The sequence below is a fragment of the Citrus clementina genome, unplaced genomic scaffold, assembly GCF_000493195.1.
Source record: "Citrus clementina cultivar Clemenules unplaced genomic scaffold, Citrus_clementina_v1.0 scaffold_3, whole genome shotgun sequence".
NCBI classification, from domain to species: domain Eukaryota; kingdom Viridiplantae; phylum Streptophyta; class Magnoliopsida; order Sapindales; family Rutaceae; genus Citrus; species Citrus x clementina.
Genome location: NW_006262339.1, coordinates 22,420,991 through 22,439,803, shown reverse-complemented (window position 1 = coordinate 22,439,803; position 18,813 = coordinate 22,420,991). Strand labels below are relative to the sequence as shown.

At 37.0% G+C, this 18,813-nt stretch overlaps 1 protein-coding gene across 1 annotated transcript in view; it reads left to right on the top strand.

Moving 5' to 3' along the window:
• The window catches only part of LOC18050031 (TMV resistance protein N), a gene marked incomplete at its 5' end in the record, with an annotated part of 86,278 nt that extends 70,184 nt beyond the window's left edge, over positions 1 to 16,094 (top strand). The window contains one exon of the mRNA XM_024187141.1: positions 14,915 to 16,094. Within this exon, the coding sequence (XP_024042909.1) occupies positions 14,915 to 16,094 (1,180 nt within the window). The remainder of the gene's footprint in view (positions 1 to 14,914) is intronic.
• Positions 16,095 to 18,813: the final 2,719 nt, after the last annotated feature.

Here is an 18,813-nt window from a genome sequence, read left to right as displayed (position 1 = left end):
AGTAACTCATTCACTGCTTTGCAAAATCAAAATCTCCTGTGGCAATGAATTGATTTTACAAGAAGTAATTTTAAAAGTTTTTACCAACCATTTAAATTCATCATTAGCTTCTCAATATCACTTTTGAAAGTCCCAACAACAATCTCAAACTGGTCAATAAATTACTTCATTTTCTAAATAATAAACGTAAAATGATGGGAATAATTTTTATATCATGAAAGTAAAAAGAATTTTATTATTTGTGTCAAATTAATATTATTTAGATATATTTATATTTAATTATTATGTTACTAAATTATCAAATAATAAAAATAATATTTTTATTCACAATAAGACAAATTTAGAGAAAAATTAGATGGTGTTTGCTAGGAAACTTAAGAGAAAAATTAATATGGAACTGTCCCACCACTTGGGATTCTTTCACGTAGCGTTTCAGTGGATCTCATTGAATTTTATTTTGAAAAATCAATTGATAATTCTGGGATTGTATAGCCTGGTAGGGTGATACTCCAAGCGGTCCCTTTAACCTTTTTAGTTGTCGTACACGAATTATTTCTTCACTTGAAATAAAAGTCAACAAAGCTGCATCTTCACTGAAATTATTGTCCACAGTGCTTCCTGGAAAATGAGATAAAGATAATTTTAAAGAAACTTTTAGGAAGATTCCAAGCATTAATAATTATTTATATTTACTTATAATAAATTACTTTTAATAATAATAATTTATATCATGAGTATTTCTATTATAAAATTTTTATATGAATGTAAGTGCATAAAATAATTGTTTAGAGTGTAAATAATCTCGTCTAATTGATAATCCTCGCTAATCAAATACAATTTGTTAATAGGGCACGAGTCACTGCCCCCTTGAGAATTGAGCACAGAAGCATTTACTATTTTCTATGGTGGATTGTTGGGAAATTTACACCCTTTCCACATTTTTCCCTGGAAGGTTCCAAGCATCGTTTTACTCTGCACAGACACTGCAGTCACCAACGTTTGCTCGAGAAAAATACGCCGAATTTTCCGGGAAATTTTTTGCTTTTTCTCTTCAAAAGTAAAGTTTGGGGGCAGAAATGCTAAAGGTTTAAAGGTGGGTACAATTATTCTTCTTCTTGTTATTTACGCATTGCCTTCCATTCACATTAGTCGGTCTTCAATTAATTTTAGATAAGGAGATGAAACTACCACAAAATTAACTCCAAGTGAGGGACTACTGAATAGGGGTGGGCAAAACCGGGTTCGGGTCGGGTTCGGATCAACCCGATCGGATTTCGGGTCATTCGGGTTTAACAAAAATCAATCCGAATACAACCCGAACTTCCCACCCGACCCGATCCGATCCGATTTATATTCGGATCGGGTCGGGTCGGGTTGTGAATTCAGGTTGAAATCGGGTAGGATCGGGTTGGCCAATTTCCTTGATTTTGTTACAACCATTTAAAAACACATAATTACAACAATTAAATACTAAATATTAATTGTTTAATTTAACCATATACACCATCAATTCAAATCTTTAAAAAAAAAAAGCTTAAAAAAAGTGTGAAAACTCAAGATTCAAAGTCAAAGGTGAGAAGCTCGGGTTGAAGGCTTGGAGCAGCAGAAGCACCTTGCAGCAGATCCGCGGCACTTGCAGTAGATCGGTGGCCGCGGCACTTGTAGCAGCAGACTGACGGACGCGTAGCAGCAGATCGGCGGCACTTGCAGCAAATCAGGCATGGAGACGCGCGGCAAATCGTCCATGGAGATGCGGGTGAGGCTGTGACTTCTGCGGCGGCCTCCGTTGGCGGCTTGGCGTTGGCCCAACGCCGTTGGGGGTGACTGTGTATGTGTTTTGTGTAGTGAGATTGGGGATTGAGGAGAGTTGTGAGTGTTTGTGTAAAGTAACCGTGTATTGTGAAAATGGGAATTGTGATTTGTGTGTGCGGCGTGTATGTGGCTGCTTGCTTTAGGTTTAGTTTTTTTTTTTTTTTTATAGCAACCCGATCGGGTTTCGGATCGGATCGAACCCGATCCGATCATAACCCGATCGGGTTTCATTGTTTTGATCCGATCGGGTTTTCTTCATAACCCGATCCGATCCGAACCCGAAATTTTTCGGGTCGGGTCGGATCGGATCGGATCGGGTCGGGTAATTTGCCCACCCCTACTACTGAAGCAGCCATATATTCCACGCGCATTTTATTCATTTAAATAATTTATGATCACATCCCACATCATATTATTATTGTATCAACTTGCACGGTCGTAACAATTAATAGAAATTTTCATTTAAATTATTACATTAATTTTAAAATAGAAATAAGAAAAAAAAATCTTAATACTGAAAAAACATAAGATGAAATCGTGTGTCATTTGTCACGAGTCAAACTTTTGAGAAAAATACACGAATGAATGTGGCGCGTAAAAGGTGTTGATGTACTATCAACATTTTCATTTTATTTTTATTTAACTTTCATATATTTTTTTATAAGCTGTCATCAATTATTTGTTTCTTGCTCTGCGCGTGCACGACAAGACCTACTATTTGCACCCTTTTAACCCTTTTAGTTGTCATGCACTATTTTCCTTCTTCAATTGAAATGAAACAGTCGGTAAAGCTGCATCTTCATTGGAATTCTTATCCGCAGTGCTTGGAAAATAAGACGAAATTGATTATTAGTTGGGTCTTCCTAAGCTACAACTCATGTAATTTGATTTTTACATGTTTCGCATGAGTTGTAAATTACATATTTTTACATGTTTTGCATGGATTGTAAATTATATGAATTGTAAATTAGCAAAACCCTTGAAATGAAAATAAGACGAAATTGATTATTTGTATACTGAAAATAAAGAATTCTGTACCAACATGTTTGTTTTGGCGCCAAGGAATGTAAATACAATTAAAATACCAAATCACCCCCCACTACTTTTTAAAATGACTTTGATGGATGAAACAAACAAAAGATTTGACTTATGTCAAATATCAGAGAATTCGAAAGGAAGCTTTTTCGCACTTTGCCTCATTGCTCTGCTTTCTACATCAAATTTCTTTCAATCTTGGTGAAGATTTTGGTGTCCCGATTTGTGTCTCTCTTTCTAATTTTCTATTTTTCATTTCATGAGCACATCTTCCCTTAAAATTGTAGAGATACTATATGAAATCACCAAACCATGAAAATATTATGTTAGAGAAAAAAACAATTATAACTTAAACAATATTTGTAATCAGCATTTGCACTTTCATTCATGGTTAATTTCTTTTATACATAACGAAAGCTTGATTAGGGAGAGAGAATTTTAGTCGATCCCAAAAGATATTCATAAGAAAAAAAACTTATTGGCTAAATTCAAGCCTTGAGCAATAAGAACTTTTTGGCCAAATCAAAATATATAACAACTTCATGCAATCTTAATTCAGTTGAAAAATATATGGGTTTTCATGATCACGTATGAATTTTCTTCCGTAATCAATTATCTCGCGTAGTCAGCTTTCTGTTATCCATTCTGCATTCAACCAACCTGTCACGTTCTATCTCTTCAATTAATTTATTTCGTGAGCTTGGTCAAACTAATCAAATTCATTAGAGTAATAATATAAGCACAAACTCTTGTACAAACTGATGTGGCGTTAATTCATTGGTTGAATTAAATATCTCTTGGTCTACATGATTTATTTCTATTATTTTATATTTTTATTCAACCAATGAATTAATGCCACATCAGTTTGTACAAGAGTTTGTGGTTGTATCATCACTCAATTCATTAATGGAGCAAAACCGTGAAGGATTATTTTTCAAACTTTTTAAGAAAATAAACATGTTAGCAACCAATCCGGGGTATGAAAATGGTTGTGCATATATATCTTTGCTGACAATTCCTCTTTGAAATTAATCGTCTTTTATATTATCTTTCGAGGATATATAATTTAGAGGATATATAATTTCAATGAAAGACTGCTAATCAAGGTCAGTTTCAATTCTGATTGAATGGTAGATGTATATGTTGGGAAAATATGCTCTTTAAAAGCATATGTGTTTATTTAATTGTAATAAACTATTTTTCTGATTAATAAAATAAATGAGATATTTTATTCAAATATCTTAATTGCATTAATACTTGTATTAAAGTCCATTTAATCATATTATATGTATTTATGTGATCACCATGTGGATTCACAGAAGACATAAATACAAGTTATCTTATGATTAAATAAATTTAGTTCGCAGTTGATAAATAAAGTTGGGCACTTTATTTAGGTATAGACTGTAATAAATTCATTGAATGATTTGTCTTAATCATGTATGAATTTATTGATGTAGTATGACTACATTGAACAGGATCACATATGAGATTTAATTAACTTTGTAATAACTGTCAGACTTATTAAATCTCATAGGCGTTGATTTTACTGTAATCTTAATCTTGAGTTAATTATGATTTCATGATTGTAATTGTTATTCCATTTGAGTTACCAATGGGCACGACACATCCTTGTGGTCAAGATTACCCGGTATCTTGGTGGGAGCAATTATGAGTATTGGAGTTATGGATTAACAATATAGAATTTGTACAACACATCTCTTGATGGGTTTTCGGCACTTGATTATAGAATTCTCTGGCCAGAGTGTGTCAACATATTTAGTATGTTGAAAATGATCATTAGAGAAAACCAGTAAGGATCAAGAAATAAGATGTTATTAAATTGATTGGACAGTTGAGATATCAATTTAATTAACGATGTGATACAAAGGATTGTGCAGTAAAGAAATCAATGTGGCTTGGGACGAATTATTATTCGAGCATACAATTATGGAAGTCAGTTCCAATCTTTTAGTGGAGTAGATTTGGAATTAAATAATTGGGCTAGTTTAATTACAGGCCTAATTATTGTAGCCACTATTGTATGTTCCCAAATGATCCCCGGGTTAGCTCATTTAATTGACTGCACCACTACTGGACTAATAAGTAAGATAACTAGCTATTTGGGTCAAAAGCCTAAATATATCATTTAGTGAGAGGCTCCATTTAATTAGCTTTTGTATAAGGGGCCTTATGTTATTTTACAAGGTGGGTCCCCTATTGAAAAAGAAAATAACGTGAGTTTTATTTAGAGCATTATTTGGAGCCTAGGGTTTTCACTAAAGGGTGATATAAAAGGCTTATTTTTCCCTAAAGAAAAATACGGAAGCCACTTTATACAGATCATAGAAAAAGATTTTTCTCTCTATTGTTGAGAGAAAAATTTTCTCGTGCTAGTTGCTTTGGTAGTGATAAAGGCGCCCACACGTCAAGTGCAGATCGAACCTGAGTCATAACCTGGAAGATCATTGGAGACTGTTCGTGATCTAACAAGCGTGGTGGTCACGGATCGTGATCTAACAGGAGTGGTGGTGGCGGATCGTGATCTAGGAGCCTAAAACACTTCAACGGAAAAAGCCAAATCGGATTTTCAAGGTACGATTTCTGGATTACGTATTCTTATATATTATATGAGAGCGATCTTCAAAAGGTTTAATAAAAATTTAAAAACCTAATTTTTCCCCAACAGTATATATGAGCATCATTGTAATCATTAAATTGCTAAAATTAGAAAGTTAACTTCGATCCAACAATTAACTTTAATGGAGCAGCAGTGAGTTGCTTTCTTGTTTAATTATTTTGTTTAGGTTATAATAGTATTTTATGTTGCGGTTATTTTATTAATAAAAAACTTAATTAAAAAGGATCTAATGAATATTTTGGAGGATTTAAATAGCCTCATCCCTTTTTCTAATCATTGATGGGTGCTTTTATGATTTTATCCTCACCAACCTAATTTATACAAAATAGTATGCTGACATTAGGGGAGGTATTTGAGAATACATGAATATAATCTATCAAACTGAGAATACGCTAAAACTTAGGGGAGATTTCTGATAATTAATTACCCTTTTAGTTATCCCTCCTCAATCCATCCAACGTTATGAACTTGAGGAAAGGGTCAGGTTCTGTGGTGGTGTTATTAAAAAGCCGATAACAGTGACTGCCAACGGTCCCGCCAATTTGAGAATTGAGCACGGTCAAATGCAAGGATAAAAAGTAGTATTGGACATTGTTGGAACGAAAGTAAATGGCGTTTGTTGGGAAATTCACACCATTTAACTTTTTAGCTGTCATTCGCTGTTTCCTGATCAAAATGAGTCAACAAAGTGATTCAACTTCCAAGCATCGACACATTCCACGGTTCTTTGATTCAATTAATGTTTTATCTGATCAAAATCTATCTAATCAATTGAACTGTTTCTGCTATGGCTTCAGGTTACCAGTACCACAATTAACATATAAATTTAAATGATCATACTACCTTACAAATTATAAAATGGGGTGTCCGATCCACTTAGACCCACCACCAGTTAATCCATTTGGCTTATCTTAATTGTGCCTAACATAATCTGTACGGTAGGCGAGCCCAAGTTTAAATAAATCATGTGTTTAAGAAGAAGCGTTAAAAAGTTGTTAAATAATTCTACATATTGTGGAAGTGGCGTAAATCGTGTATTTATAGAAAAAATGTATTGAAAAATCTAAGTCATATATTGATCTACAAGTGAGTGGTCCATAGACACTCTATAGTTAATTAAATGAGCTGTGATTTGAGATATGAATTTACAAATGTAAATTTGGGAGGAAAAAAAAATTTATGGTCAAAATCTTTGAACTCTCTGTCGTTTTTTTTTTAAAAGAAAGTAAACCTTTCATTAATCACAACACCTTGAAAATACCATATAATTCAGCTGGAATATTTCCCAGCCACATACAGGGAGAGATTTTCCCCAAAGCTATCTTAGCTAGGAAATGGGTACAAGCATTACAATGTCTTGGAATGTGATTGACAACCACTTTCTGGAAGTTCTTCATCTGTTTTTGGATTGCCAGAATTGTCCAAAAAATTTCTGATCTACTGCCCTTGGTGTTGTTCACTAGCTGGACCACCTCTAAACAATCAGACTCAATAATCAAAGAGGATACATCCGCCTTTCTTGCCAGCTGAAGGCCCCAAAGCACCGCCTCTGCTTCAGCCAAGCTAGCTGACCCCTTTAGGAGGTTCTGATTTACCCCAGCCGCAACTATCTTTCCATTAGAGTCTCTAATCACAGCCCCCACTCCTGCACTTAGATTCTTTGAATTAAGAGCAGCATCCACATTAACTTTAAAAACATTCTGGGGAGGGGGGAGCCACTCCTGCTGCTTCTCTTTTATGAAGATAGAGATGTGAGCTTGCTGGGGCTTCCTAACTCTCTGAAAAGCTGACAAAACAGACTCCGCTTTAGCAGCTGATATAATAGGATTAATCTCCCTTCCATCGAAGATACATTTGTTCCTAGCATACCAGGCAGACCAACACAGAGCTACCATTAATTCCAGATCTGATTTCCTCAGCTCCTTAGCCATATTTTGCAAAGTGCTGAAAATGTCCTGAGAATTGGCTTTTAATCTAGGGGCTGAAAAGGGGGATTGGAGCCAAATTTTTCTCGCTGCCTTACACTCCAAGAGAGCATGGCTGATAGTCTCAACACTTAGTTTGCATCGCTTACAAGTTGGCTCCTCCACTATCTTCCTTTTCCATAGATTTTCCACCGATGGAAGCAGATTATTAGAGGCCCTTCACATGAAAATTTTAAGCTTCTCAGGCAACTCCAGTGTCCAAAGGGCACTCCAATACTTGTGGGAAGCCTCTGTGCAGCTGGTGGAATCTAGAAATTTTGATCTCAATGCTAGCTGATACCCACTCTTGACAGAGTAGATCCCTCTTTTGTCGTAATGCCAAAGCACTTCATCTTCTTCTTTCTCAGCTGGGAGGGGAATCTTGAGGATCTATGCTGTGTCTACATCCATGAAGTGCTGTCGAAGCTTTATTTCATCCCATTGATTATCAGCCTTAATTAAATTTGCAACAACTGAGCTTACGGGTAAAGATGGAGGGAAGATAGGTCTGAAGGTCTCTGGTCTTGGCAGCCAGTTATCTGAGAAAATTGCTACCTTCTTGCCATTACCTATCCGTCATCTCATACCCTTCTTAATCACTTACCTACCCCACATGATGCTTCTCCAAATATACGAGGCATTGGCTCCTGCCTTTGCACATAAAAAGCTGGAATTCCTGAAATATCTTGCTTGAAGGACTCTGGAGACCAGCGAATTTGGGTACTGCAGTAACCTCCAAGCTTGCTTAGCTACCAGCGCTTGATTGAAGCTAGAAAACTCTCGAAATCCCAGCCCCCCTCTAATCTTTGCCTGGCTGAGCTTCTCCCATTTCCGCCAATGGATTCCGCGCTTATCCCCTTTCGAGCCCCACCAGAACTTTGCTATAGCTCGCTGAATATCATCACAAAAGCCTCTTGGGAGCTTGAAAACACTCATTGCATACGCCGGAATTGCTTGGGCTGCCACTTTGATCAGAACTTCCTTCCCCCCACTAGACAACATTTTATGCTGCCATTCTGCAATCTTGTTCAGCACTTTCAGCTTGATGTCGTTAAAAAAACCCCATCTTCTTTCTCCTAATCATTGATGGTAGACCGAGGTATTTCTCGTGCTTTGAGACTACATTTAGATTAAAGATACCCCTTATAGCAGCCCGTTGATGCTCTGGAATTTTTCCACTGAAGAACAGTGAGGATTTATGGAAATTAAAAATCTGCCTTGATGCTGCAGCATATTTATCAAACATTTCTTTTAAATGCTTGCATTCATCCACTGATGCACGAGAGAATACCAAGCTATCGTCCGCAAACAGCAAGTGCGTAATTGAAACTTCCCGCGCAAATTTGAGCCCTCGGATTAGCTGATTCTGTTCTGCCACAACCAGCAAATTGGAGAGAGCATCTGCACAAAGGATAAAAAGGTACGGGGATAGCGGGCAACCCTGTCGCAAGCCTCTTTCTGGCTGGATCATTCCTTTTGGCACACCATTAATTAGCACCGAGAATTAAGTGGAAATAACACATCTCATTATCAAAGCTACCCAATTACTAGGAAACCCCATCTTTAGCATAGTATGTTCCAAAAAAGGCCACTCAACTCTATCATAAGCCTTACTTATATCCAATTTTAAAGCCACAAGTCCGTTCTTCTTTCCTTTGCTATGCCTAATTTTATGAAGGCATTCATAACCAATAATAACATTGTCGGTAATGAGCCTATTGGGGATGAATGCACTTTGCATAGGGGAGATGATTTGGGAAAGGATCGGCTTCATTCTATTTGCAATGGCCTTAGCTACAACTCTATAAATAACATTACAGAGGCTGATAGGTCTATAATCACTCACTTTCCTAGGATTTGCAATTTTTGGAATCAAAGCTATAAAGGTGTGATTGAGGGTAGATGGGTTACCTTGCTCATTAAGGACATTAAGGCACGTTGAGATCACTCTGTTACGGACAGATTTCCAATGCTTCTGGAAGAAGGTAGCTGGAAGACCATCAGGCCATGGGGCCTTTGTGGGACACATGTTGGCAAGGGCTTCCTCAACATCTTCAGTGGTGAACGGCTTCTCCAGTTGAACATTCATCTCCGGAGTTACTTTTGCTGTCATGCCTTGAAGGGTTGCTTGGATTTGGCTTGGAGTTGGGCTGGAAGTAGTGAAAAGCTTTTGGAAATGGCTGCAAATCTCCTCCTCTATTTCATCCCTTTCCTTTAACCAAATGCCCTGGTCATTCTCAATCCCCCACACCTTGTTCTTCCTTTTGTGGGCAGATGGTTTGTTTGGCGTGAAAATACTTCGTGTTCTTATCCCCTTCTCTAAGCCAGTCAGCCCTCGAACGATGTTTCCAGTAAATCTCCTCATCAACTAGCATAGAGTTAATCTGACTTTCCAATCTCCTAATTTCCTGGCCATCATCCAGCTTTGAATTCCCTCTCATAGCATCCTGGAGGCTCTGTATCAGCTTTTCTTGCTTTCTTTGCCTACCATGAAATTAGGTTTTGCTCCAAAGTTTTAGCTGGGCCAAGGATTTGGCTATTCGCTGAAATTGCTGAACAGGGGCTTCCCAAGCTCTAGCCCCATACCGGCTCCACTCTTCCTGGACTATACTCCTACAGCCTTCGTGGGAGCTCCACATATCCTCATAATAATCTCGGGGGAGAGATTTGCCCGCATGTCTCGAATTTTTGCTTCGCTCATGGAAATCTAGAATGATTGGGCAGTGGTCTGAAGACCAGTTCACTAGATTTGTGCCTACAGATTCTTGAAATTAATCCCCCAATCTTTACTACACAGAAAACGGTCCAATCTCTCCTCAATAAAATGATCTCCGTATCTTTTGTTTGACCACGTATAGGGATATCCCTTACACCCCATATCCTGCAAATTGCAGCTTTGCACAGCTTCCCTAAACTCGGCAACCCTATTCAGGTTTCTCTCATTGCCCCCGTTTTTCTCATGCATATGCATTATCTCATTGAAATCACCAAAACAGCACCAAGGATAGGAAAATAGGCTGGCTAACTTTTTCATGAGAGTCCAAGTATTATGCTTCTGGCTGAACTCAGGATGGCCGTAGATCCCGGTGCATCTCCACCTCAAACCACTTTCACTACTCACTATTGCATCTATATGATGTGAGCTGTACGAGGTAATGCTAACATTAACATCTGCCCTCCAAAGCAAAGCTAGACCTCCCCCCATGCCCGTTCTATCTACAGCAAAATAATTCTCGAAGTTAAAATCTCTACAAACCGATTCAACCTGCCTAGCCAACATCTTGGTTTCACAACAGAAGAAAATTTGAGGCCGGTGCAGGTGGAGAATTTTTTTGAGAGTTAGGCGCGTTCGAGGCTTCCCCAGACCTCGAACATTCCAACTTAAGAGTTTCATGGTTGTCGGCGGGCCTGAAATTCAGCACCCGCCGATACTTCTTCTTCCATAGCTGCCACATAATCCCCTTCATCTGATATCTGTTCTGTTATCTGTAGCTTCCGGGCTGGTCTGTTTGAGCTAATGAAGTTGCTGTAGTCTGAGTTAATTGCTAAGCTTGTGTGGTTTCCCACGTGTGATTGTTTTGGTGGACTGAGAACTCTTTTTTTTTGTGTTGTGGGCTGAGCTGATGGTCATCACTGCTAAGTCTTTTTGCTCCTATTAACCCATGATTCTTCGCTCCTTTGGCTATGGGAATTCTTGCCTTAAGTTTCCATTTTCTCGCTTTGGGCTTCGCATTGGTCTTACTTGGCCCACTATCCATTTCTTCCACATCAGATCTAGCACTCTCGTCAATCTGCTTCCTTTTATCTTTTGGTATTGCCCATCCTATTTTATCCACAGGATTTTCGTTCTCCTTCAAAATCTTTTCTCCCGCCTTTGTACTTTCATAGCTATAGTGGCAATCATTACTTGCCACCCTATTCTGCACCTCGTCGATGTCACAGCCCATACTCTGACTCCCCACTTGCTGGTTTTTCGTGTCTGGAGAGGTCAACATTAAATGCGTTTTGTCAGAGATCAGCAGGTTTCTTGTATCCTCTGGTTCTGCTCCATCTCTTATTTCTGGATCCGAATTGTTTAATTTTGACCCGTCTTGATCAATCGGGTTGTTTGAGCTTGGACTAGTTGGTACTTGCACATTTTCGTTGAGATTGGATTGCTCTCGATTGCCTTTCTCCCTACTACGTTTTTGCTTTATCCTGTCAGTTTGTGTAACAGCTCGCATCCAACCACCATACGGCAAGTCCTCCTTTTGTTGTCCTTTGTATCGCAAGCATTCCCTGTACTGGTGACCGATATGCGCACAACAAAAGCAAAAATCTGGAAGTTTTTCATACAAAATTGGCATTGGAGTTTTGCCGTCCGCTTGTTGTAGGAATACAATCTTTTTTAGAGGCTGTGAAATATCAATGGATATCCGGGCTCTAGCAAACTGCCCAAAACATTCCCCAGCGTCGTCTGTCTCCACTTCCTTGACTATTCCAATTTTTTCTCCCAACTTTTGGATGGCCTCCTTGTTCATACACATTATTGGTATGTTATGAATCTGAACCCAAAATGTGACATGTGTAAAAGATTGATTTTTGATGTCTCCAATCCCTGTTGGTTTGGTCAGAATTATCAATGCTCTGTTGAAATGCCACGGCCCTCCCATGAGCACCCTTTTCTTTTCTTCTTCAGATGCGAACTTGAACAGGAAAATATTATCCCCCATACTTTCTATTTTAACCTCTTTGACAGTTCTCCAAGCCATTTGCATTGCAGCTTTCAAGCCCTCCTTGTTTATACTTCTTGATGTTAGCACTTTGCCTACTAAACAATTTGCAGCTACCTCCTCTCCCTTTATCTTCATCCGCCCCATGAATGTTACTATGTCGGTCTCCTCTTCTTTTGAAACACTCGCCTGACACTTGCGTAATAATTCCTCAGCATCCATTAGCTACTGTGATTCCATGAATAAATCTTCTCACCAAATTTCTAACCACCGAAATTAAATGCGTTGCAGAAATAAAATTGTAGAGAACACCCAACTAGTGGGTGATTGAGAAAGCCACAGGGGCTTCAGTCATCTTTCATTCCTATACTTTTTCAGAGAAAAAGCACTGTGGAAGAGAGAAATATATGAGGAGATCTTTGAACTCTCTGTCATTAACTGAACGAAACACGTCGCATTTTCTGGGGAAATATTTTAGTTTTTTGTCATTGCCTCACATTAGTCGGTCTTCAGAAGTAGTGAAACACCCATATGTCTCACGCGCATTTCATTCAATTAATTAAGTATTCTTACATCCCACATTATTGTTTCAACTTGCACCGTCCGAATAACTAACCAGAGTTTTTATTGAAATTATTGTGTCACTTATTAGAAAAGAGATAGGAAAAAAAGTTTAATTCACAAGCCAACTTTAAAAAGGCCGAAAAAAAGAAGAAGACTGGAGTAGATTACAAGTATTAAATGTATTGATGAGGTTTCAACATTTTTTTAAAATCTTTTTATATAATTTTTTTACCAAAGTTCAAATAACTATTTTCAATTAGTTTTAAGGTAATATAAGATGACGATGATAATACGGGATGAACATCAACATAAAATTTATTGGTGCTTCATCAACACTGATTTTCCCATCTCTTCAGTAAATGTTTTACATATTTATTTTGCATCTAATTTCATATTATTGACAGTTAATAGAAGTGATTAGTAATTAATAGAAGACTTAAAAGAATTAAAGAAAATGGGCTCAGCGTGCATGAAAATAAATACAAGAGATTAAATGAAAAGAAAAGATTGGGTGGTGGACTTCAAAATGGACACATAAAATAAATTTTGTATTTTGTTTCAAAATAATTTCCAGCATACAAATTTAATTATATGGTAACTCCTTTTTCTGTGTCTTATAATTTCAACCTACAGTCAATAAGTTAAACCGTTATTCTAGGCATCTTCATTGGATTATTGCATCTGTACTTTACCAAAGGGAAAACAAATTGTCACGAAACAGCGTGTTTCTTTTTGTTAAATTTAAAAGAAAACTTCATTACAAAACTTCCCGGTAGGTTCCACGGAACTATCTAATAAAGCATCTTTATATAACCTCCATTGACACAGTCGCATTAAATTATTTTCACATCCCAAATTTTCTCATCTGATCAAATCTCTCATCCACTGAACTGTTATGGCTTCTTCTTCTTCCTCTTGTCCACCTCGAAACGCTAAGAAGATGTATGATGTTTTTCTGAGTTTCAGAGGAGAGGACACCCGTGACAACTTTACTAGCATTCTTCACTATGTTTTGTCTCTGAAAAGTATCAAAACTTTCATTGATGACCAACTTATCAGAGGAGAGAACATTTCTCATTCTCTTCTTGATACAATTGAAGCATCAAGCATCTCAATTATCATTTTCTCAGAACGGTATGCTTCTTCTAGATGGTGTCTCGATGAACTTTTGAAGATCCTCGAATGCAAGCACGATTATGGACAGATTGTGATTCCAGTTTTCTATCAAGTTGATCCATCACATGTGAGATCGCAAAGCCAGGATTCTTCTTTTGGGAAGTATTTTAGTGGGCTTGAAAAACTTTATCCAGAGAAGATGCAAAGATGGAAGAATGCTTTGACCGAAGCAGCCAACCTCTCTGGCTTTGATTCTCATGTCATTAGGTACAATAATTTTCTATCTGATTCTTAGTATTACATTAACTATGACAATGAGTTTAAATATTTATCCATAATATATTAAATAAATCATTCTTTTTTTTTTTTTTTTTTTTTTGGTTTAAACCACCCGATTTCCGGCGACCGCATTGGGCCCCGACTAATTCGGATTCGGGGTGTAGTCACAGTTAAGGCTCTTTACCCCTCCCAAATGGTGTGTTTAGTGGGGATCGAACCCGAGAGCTCTTCCCACTTACCCAGCCTGCGTTGCCAACTGAGCCACAACCGTTTGGTTAAATAAATCATTCTTAATAATGGGGATTAGGTTTTTTTCTTGCACATTTGAATAACTTTCCAATTATTTTATTTGATGAAATTCACATTATATTAATTAGCTATTTCATATTGCAACTAATTAAAAACACACGATTCTCTGTCTCGCTTACATATATTTGAACTATGTTAAGAAAATGTAAGCTGAGTCAGATTGCCACGTCATCAGTTGCCAAGCTGTCATTCTGTTATGCAGAGTGTCATTAGATTCGAAGTTTGTTAAGTTCCTTCCAAAAGTTTGTTACTATCAGCTAGTTCTCAACTCATGCTTTACACGTTGTAGAAGAATCCAGATCACACTATAAATAGCTCTGTAATGTTTACATTGTTATGTGAGCTTAATAGAAACAAATTTTCCAGCTTCTAGATTTCTCTCGTTAAGCATTTTCTTTCTCTTTCTTCTTTATTTTCTTGTTAAACAAACAGAGTCTGGTACTTCTTAACTAACTATATAATTGCTGTTATTTTTTTACTAGGCCTGAATCTAAACTTATTGAGGAAATTGCCAATGACGTTTTGAAGAGGCTAGATGCGACTTTTCAAAGTGAAAACAAAGGCTTGGTCGGAGTTGAATGCCCCCTTGAAGAAATTGAATCATTGTTAGGCACTGGGTCTGAGGGGGTTTGGAAACTAGGGATTTGGGGCATCGGTGGTATAGGCAAGACAACAATCGCTGATGCTGTTTTTAACAAAATCTCTAGACATTTTGAAGGTTCTTACTTTGCGCATAATGTTAGAGAAGCAGAAGAAACTGGCAGAATAAAGGACTTACAAAAGGAACTTCTGTCCAAGTTATTGAATGATGGAAATGTGAGGAACATCGAGTTTGAACTCTACAGACTTGCTCGCAAGAAGGTTCTAATTGTTTTTGATGATGTGAGTAATCGAAGACAAATACAATCATTAATTGGATGCCTTGATGAGTTAGCTTCAGGGAGTCGAGTAATAATAACAACAAGAGATAAACAAGTCCTTAAAAATTGTTGGGCCAATCAAATATATCGGATGAAGGAATTAGTATATGCTGATGCTCATAAGCTTTTCCGTCAGTGTGCTTTTGGAGGAGACCATCCAGATGCAAGTCATACAGAGCTCACAGACAAGGCAATCAAATATGCACAGGGAGTTCCTTTAGCTCTTAAAGTTTTAGGTTGCCATCTATGCGGAAGGAGCAAAGAGGTATGGGAAAGTGCAATGAGAAAACTGGAAATAATTCCTCACGAGGAAATCCAGGAGGTGTTAAAAATAAGTTATGATAGCTTGGATGACTCTCAGAAGAATGTTTTTCTAGATATTGCATTTTTCTTTGAAGGAGAGCATGGAGATGAGGTGACAAGCTTTTTTGATGCTAGTGGCCTCGAAGCTAAAATAGAATTAAGTGTTCTTGAAGGTAAGTCTCTCATAACTTGCTTCCATAACCACATAAGAATGCATGACTTGATACGAGATATGGGAAGAGAAATTGTTCGAAATGAATCTATCGAACATCCAGGAGAGCGCAGTAGGTTGTGGTATCACGAGGATATTTATGAAGTTTTGAAGAACAATTCGGTGAGGAATAATAAGTTTTTAATTGTATCTTATTTGTGTTACATTTATATTAGCAATTTGTCTGAATATGTCTTTTTGAATAAGAATAGCATTAATATAGCTTAAAATTAATTGAAAAATAATATTAAAAAATTGGTAAAATGAAATAGATAGATCCGATGTTTCCCCAAGTCAGTTTGAAACATGCCTCTAAAATCCCCAGCAAACTAGCGCCTTCGGAGAGAGACTCAAAGAGAAAAAAAAAAACACCTCAATCTTATTGCATTTTCTTTTCAACTCAAGCTCTGCCCCTATCCTTATTTTTCACTAAAAAAATTTGATTGAATTAATTTTACAGTTTACATATTAAGCATTTTCTTGAATTTTCTATTTTACACTTTCTAAAAGTCTTACCCAAATAGTTTATTATAAAGTGATTGTAATATCTCTATTTGGGTTTGACGGCTTAAAAATAATTGTTTATTTGTTTGCTTCAATTATATACCAACTTATGATCTCCTATTTGATTGTTAGGGAACTGAAAAAATCAAGGGTATCTTTTTGGATATGAATAAAGTCAATAGAGAGATACACATGAATTCCGATGCTTTCTCAAAGATGCCTAACTTGAGATTCTTGAGAATCTATGGAGATGAGAACAAATGTATGGTCTCTCATTTAGAGGGTGTGCCATTTGCTGAAGTGAGGCACCTCGAGTGGGCTCAATGTCCTTTGAAAACGTTGAATATATGTGCGGAGAAACTTGTTTCACTTAGAATGCCTTGCAGCAAGGTTGAACAACTTTGGGATGATGTTCAGGTATGTATTTATTTGAAATTCTTTCAGTAATAAATTCTAAATACAATTGATGCTATAATTAATATATGTGATAGTATCTGTTTATTTATAAAGATGATGATGATAATAATAATAATAATAATTTTTTGGGGCACAGGATCTTGTTAACTTAAAAGAAATAGACCTCAGTGGATCCGAGTCGTTAACGAAACTCCCAGACTTGTCACAGGCCAAAAATCTTAAGATTCTGATGTTAGGCGGCTGTTTAAGTTTGATGGAGACTCGCTCATCTATTCAACATCTAAATAAACTTGAAGTTCTTTATCTACGAAAGTGCGAAAGCCTGACGAGTCTTCCAATTAGCATTCCTTTCAAAGATATCATTAACTTCCCAGGTGGAATCAAAGAACTTGAATATTTGAATGCATTCAAAGAACTTCAATGTTTGACTATAATGCAACAACTTCAAAATTTGGCTCATCTTTGATATTGAATAGATGAGCGAGTCTATTCAATAAGGTAACATTTTTCAAGATTCAATTAAATCCCATTGCTTTTTTTCCGAGGATGTTCATGAGATCTTTGAAAGTTGGAATCAAACATAGATCAAGTTCTCAATCTAAAAGGACAAAGCACAAAAAATTAAACAACTTGTGAAATCTCCCAGTGTTGTCTTAAATGTCTCCATAAAAAACATGGTCGGCCAACTTTGCTCCATCACCATCACGCCAGCTCGCTATGCCACGAGACACCCCCAGCTTCATCACCATCATGTCACGCGAACCACAGCTCCTCCACCATTGTACCGTCTGATCTCATCAGTGCACAACACTGTTTCATTGCCGCCGTGCCTCTTCTTCATTGTCCTGATCATCAAGCTGAAGGTTTGACTCTCAGTTTGTACTTGATTACTGAATTTGGGTTGGACTTTTAAATTAAGGATTGATTGAATTGGTTGGTGGATGAGGTTTTTTTTTTTTTTTTTTTTTTTTATCAGTAAACTTTGTTGAATCAGTGCTAGAATTAATAATTTTCTGTTTCTTTTGTTGGAAACTATTATGAAAGGAAAATGAGTTTTCGTCTCTTATCTTGCCTCGATGTTTGGCTGTCGGAAGAAATTTTATTTGAACTTATTTCCTTTGTTGGGCTACGAGGACGCAGAGGCCCAAAATTGCTAGTTGCTTGATAATTTTGGGATAAAGATGAATCTTGAAAAATGTGCGAGGATTATATCATGTGCCAAATGGATTCATCTTAACCTTCCACATAACTAAATCATTCTTGCTATTGAACTTCTCAAGATCAATCTTTGAATAGTCATACTTGGATCCGATCAAAGCACCTTGCTCTGACACCAGTTGTAGTGTTTGATCTGTTGAACTTAACAAGACCAAAAACTGCCCAAGATATTTGAAGAGACGAAATCAAGTTGTATCAGCCAAATAATGATTTGAGATGACTCAATGTGTAATCAAGAACATTAACCAAGATCTCCGTAAAAAGAAAACATAAGAAACATTCTGGAAATCAAAGTAATTACAATCAAAAGAGACTGACTTACGTGGTTCAGTTGAGCAAGAATGCATAACCTATTTCCATAGGAGAAGCCATTAGATTGAGCTTTATTGATGAATCAGTGGAAAATTTTCAGAGCTTTACAGGACGGTTACAAAGAACAAGATGGAAATTTCTTTCGCTATTGTCTCTCTCGACAATGCTCTCTAGATTGATAACAAACTGACTCCATGAACAGCTTTCTTACCAGCTATTCTTAGAACCCAGATTGCACCAGATTCGACCACGTGTATAACGGCTTTTGTAACGAACTGAAGCAAGCTTCTCACGTGCTCTTCACGTGCACCACTTAAACTTAACGCAAAACGGCTCCAAATGTTGCCATTTTGATGCTTGCAAGACAATAACTGGAACATGTGTGCTCCTCGTGACCACCTAAGCATATAAACAAAACCCAAAAACGCTGTCGTTTATGTATGTAAGTTTGGATCCATCACATTGCTTCACAGGTTTATTTTTCGAGTTGTTCAAA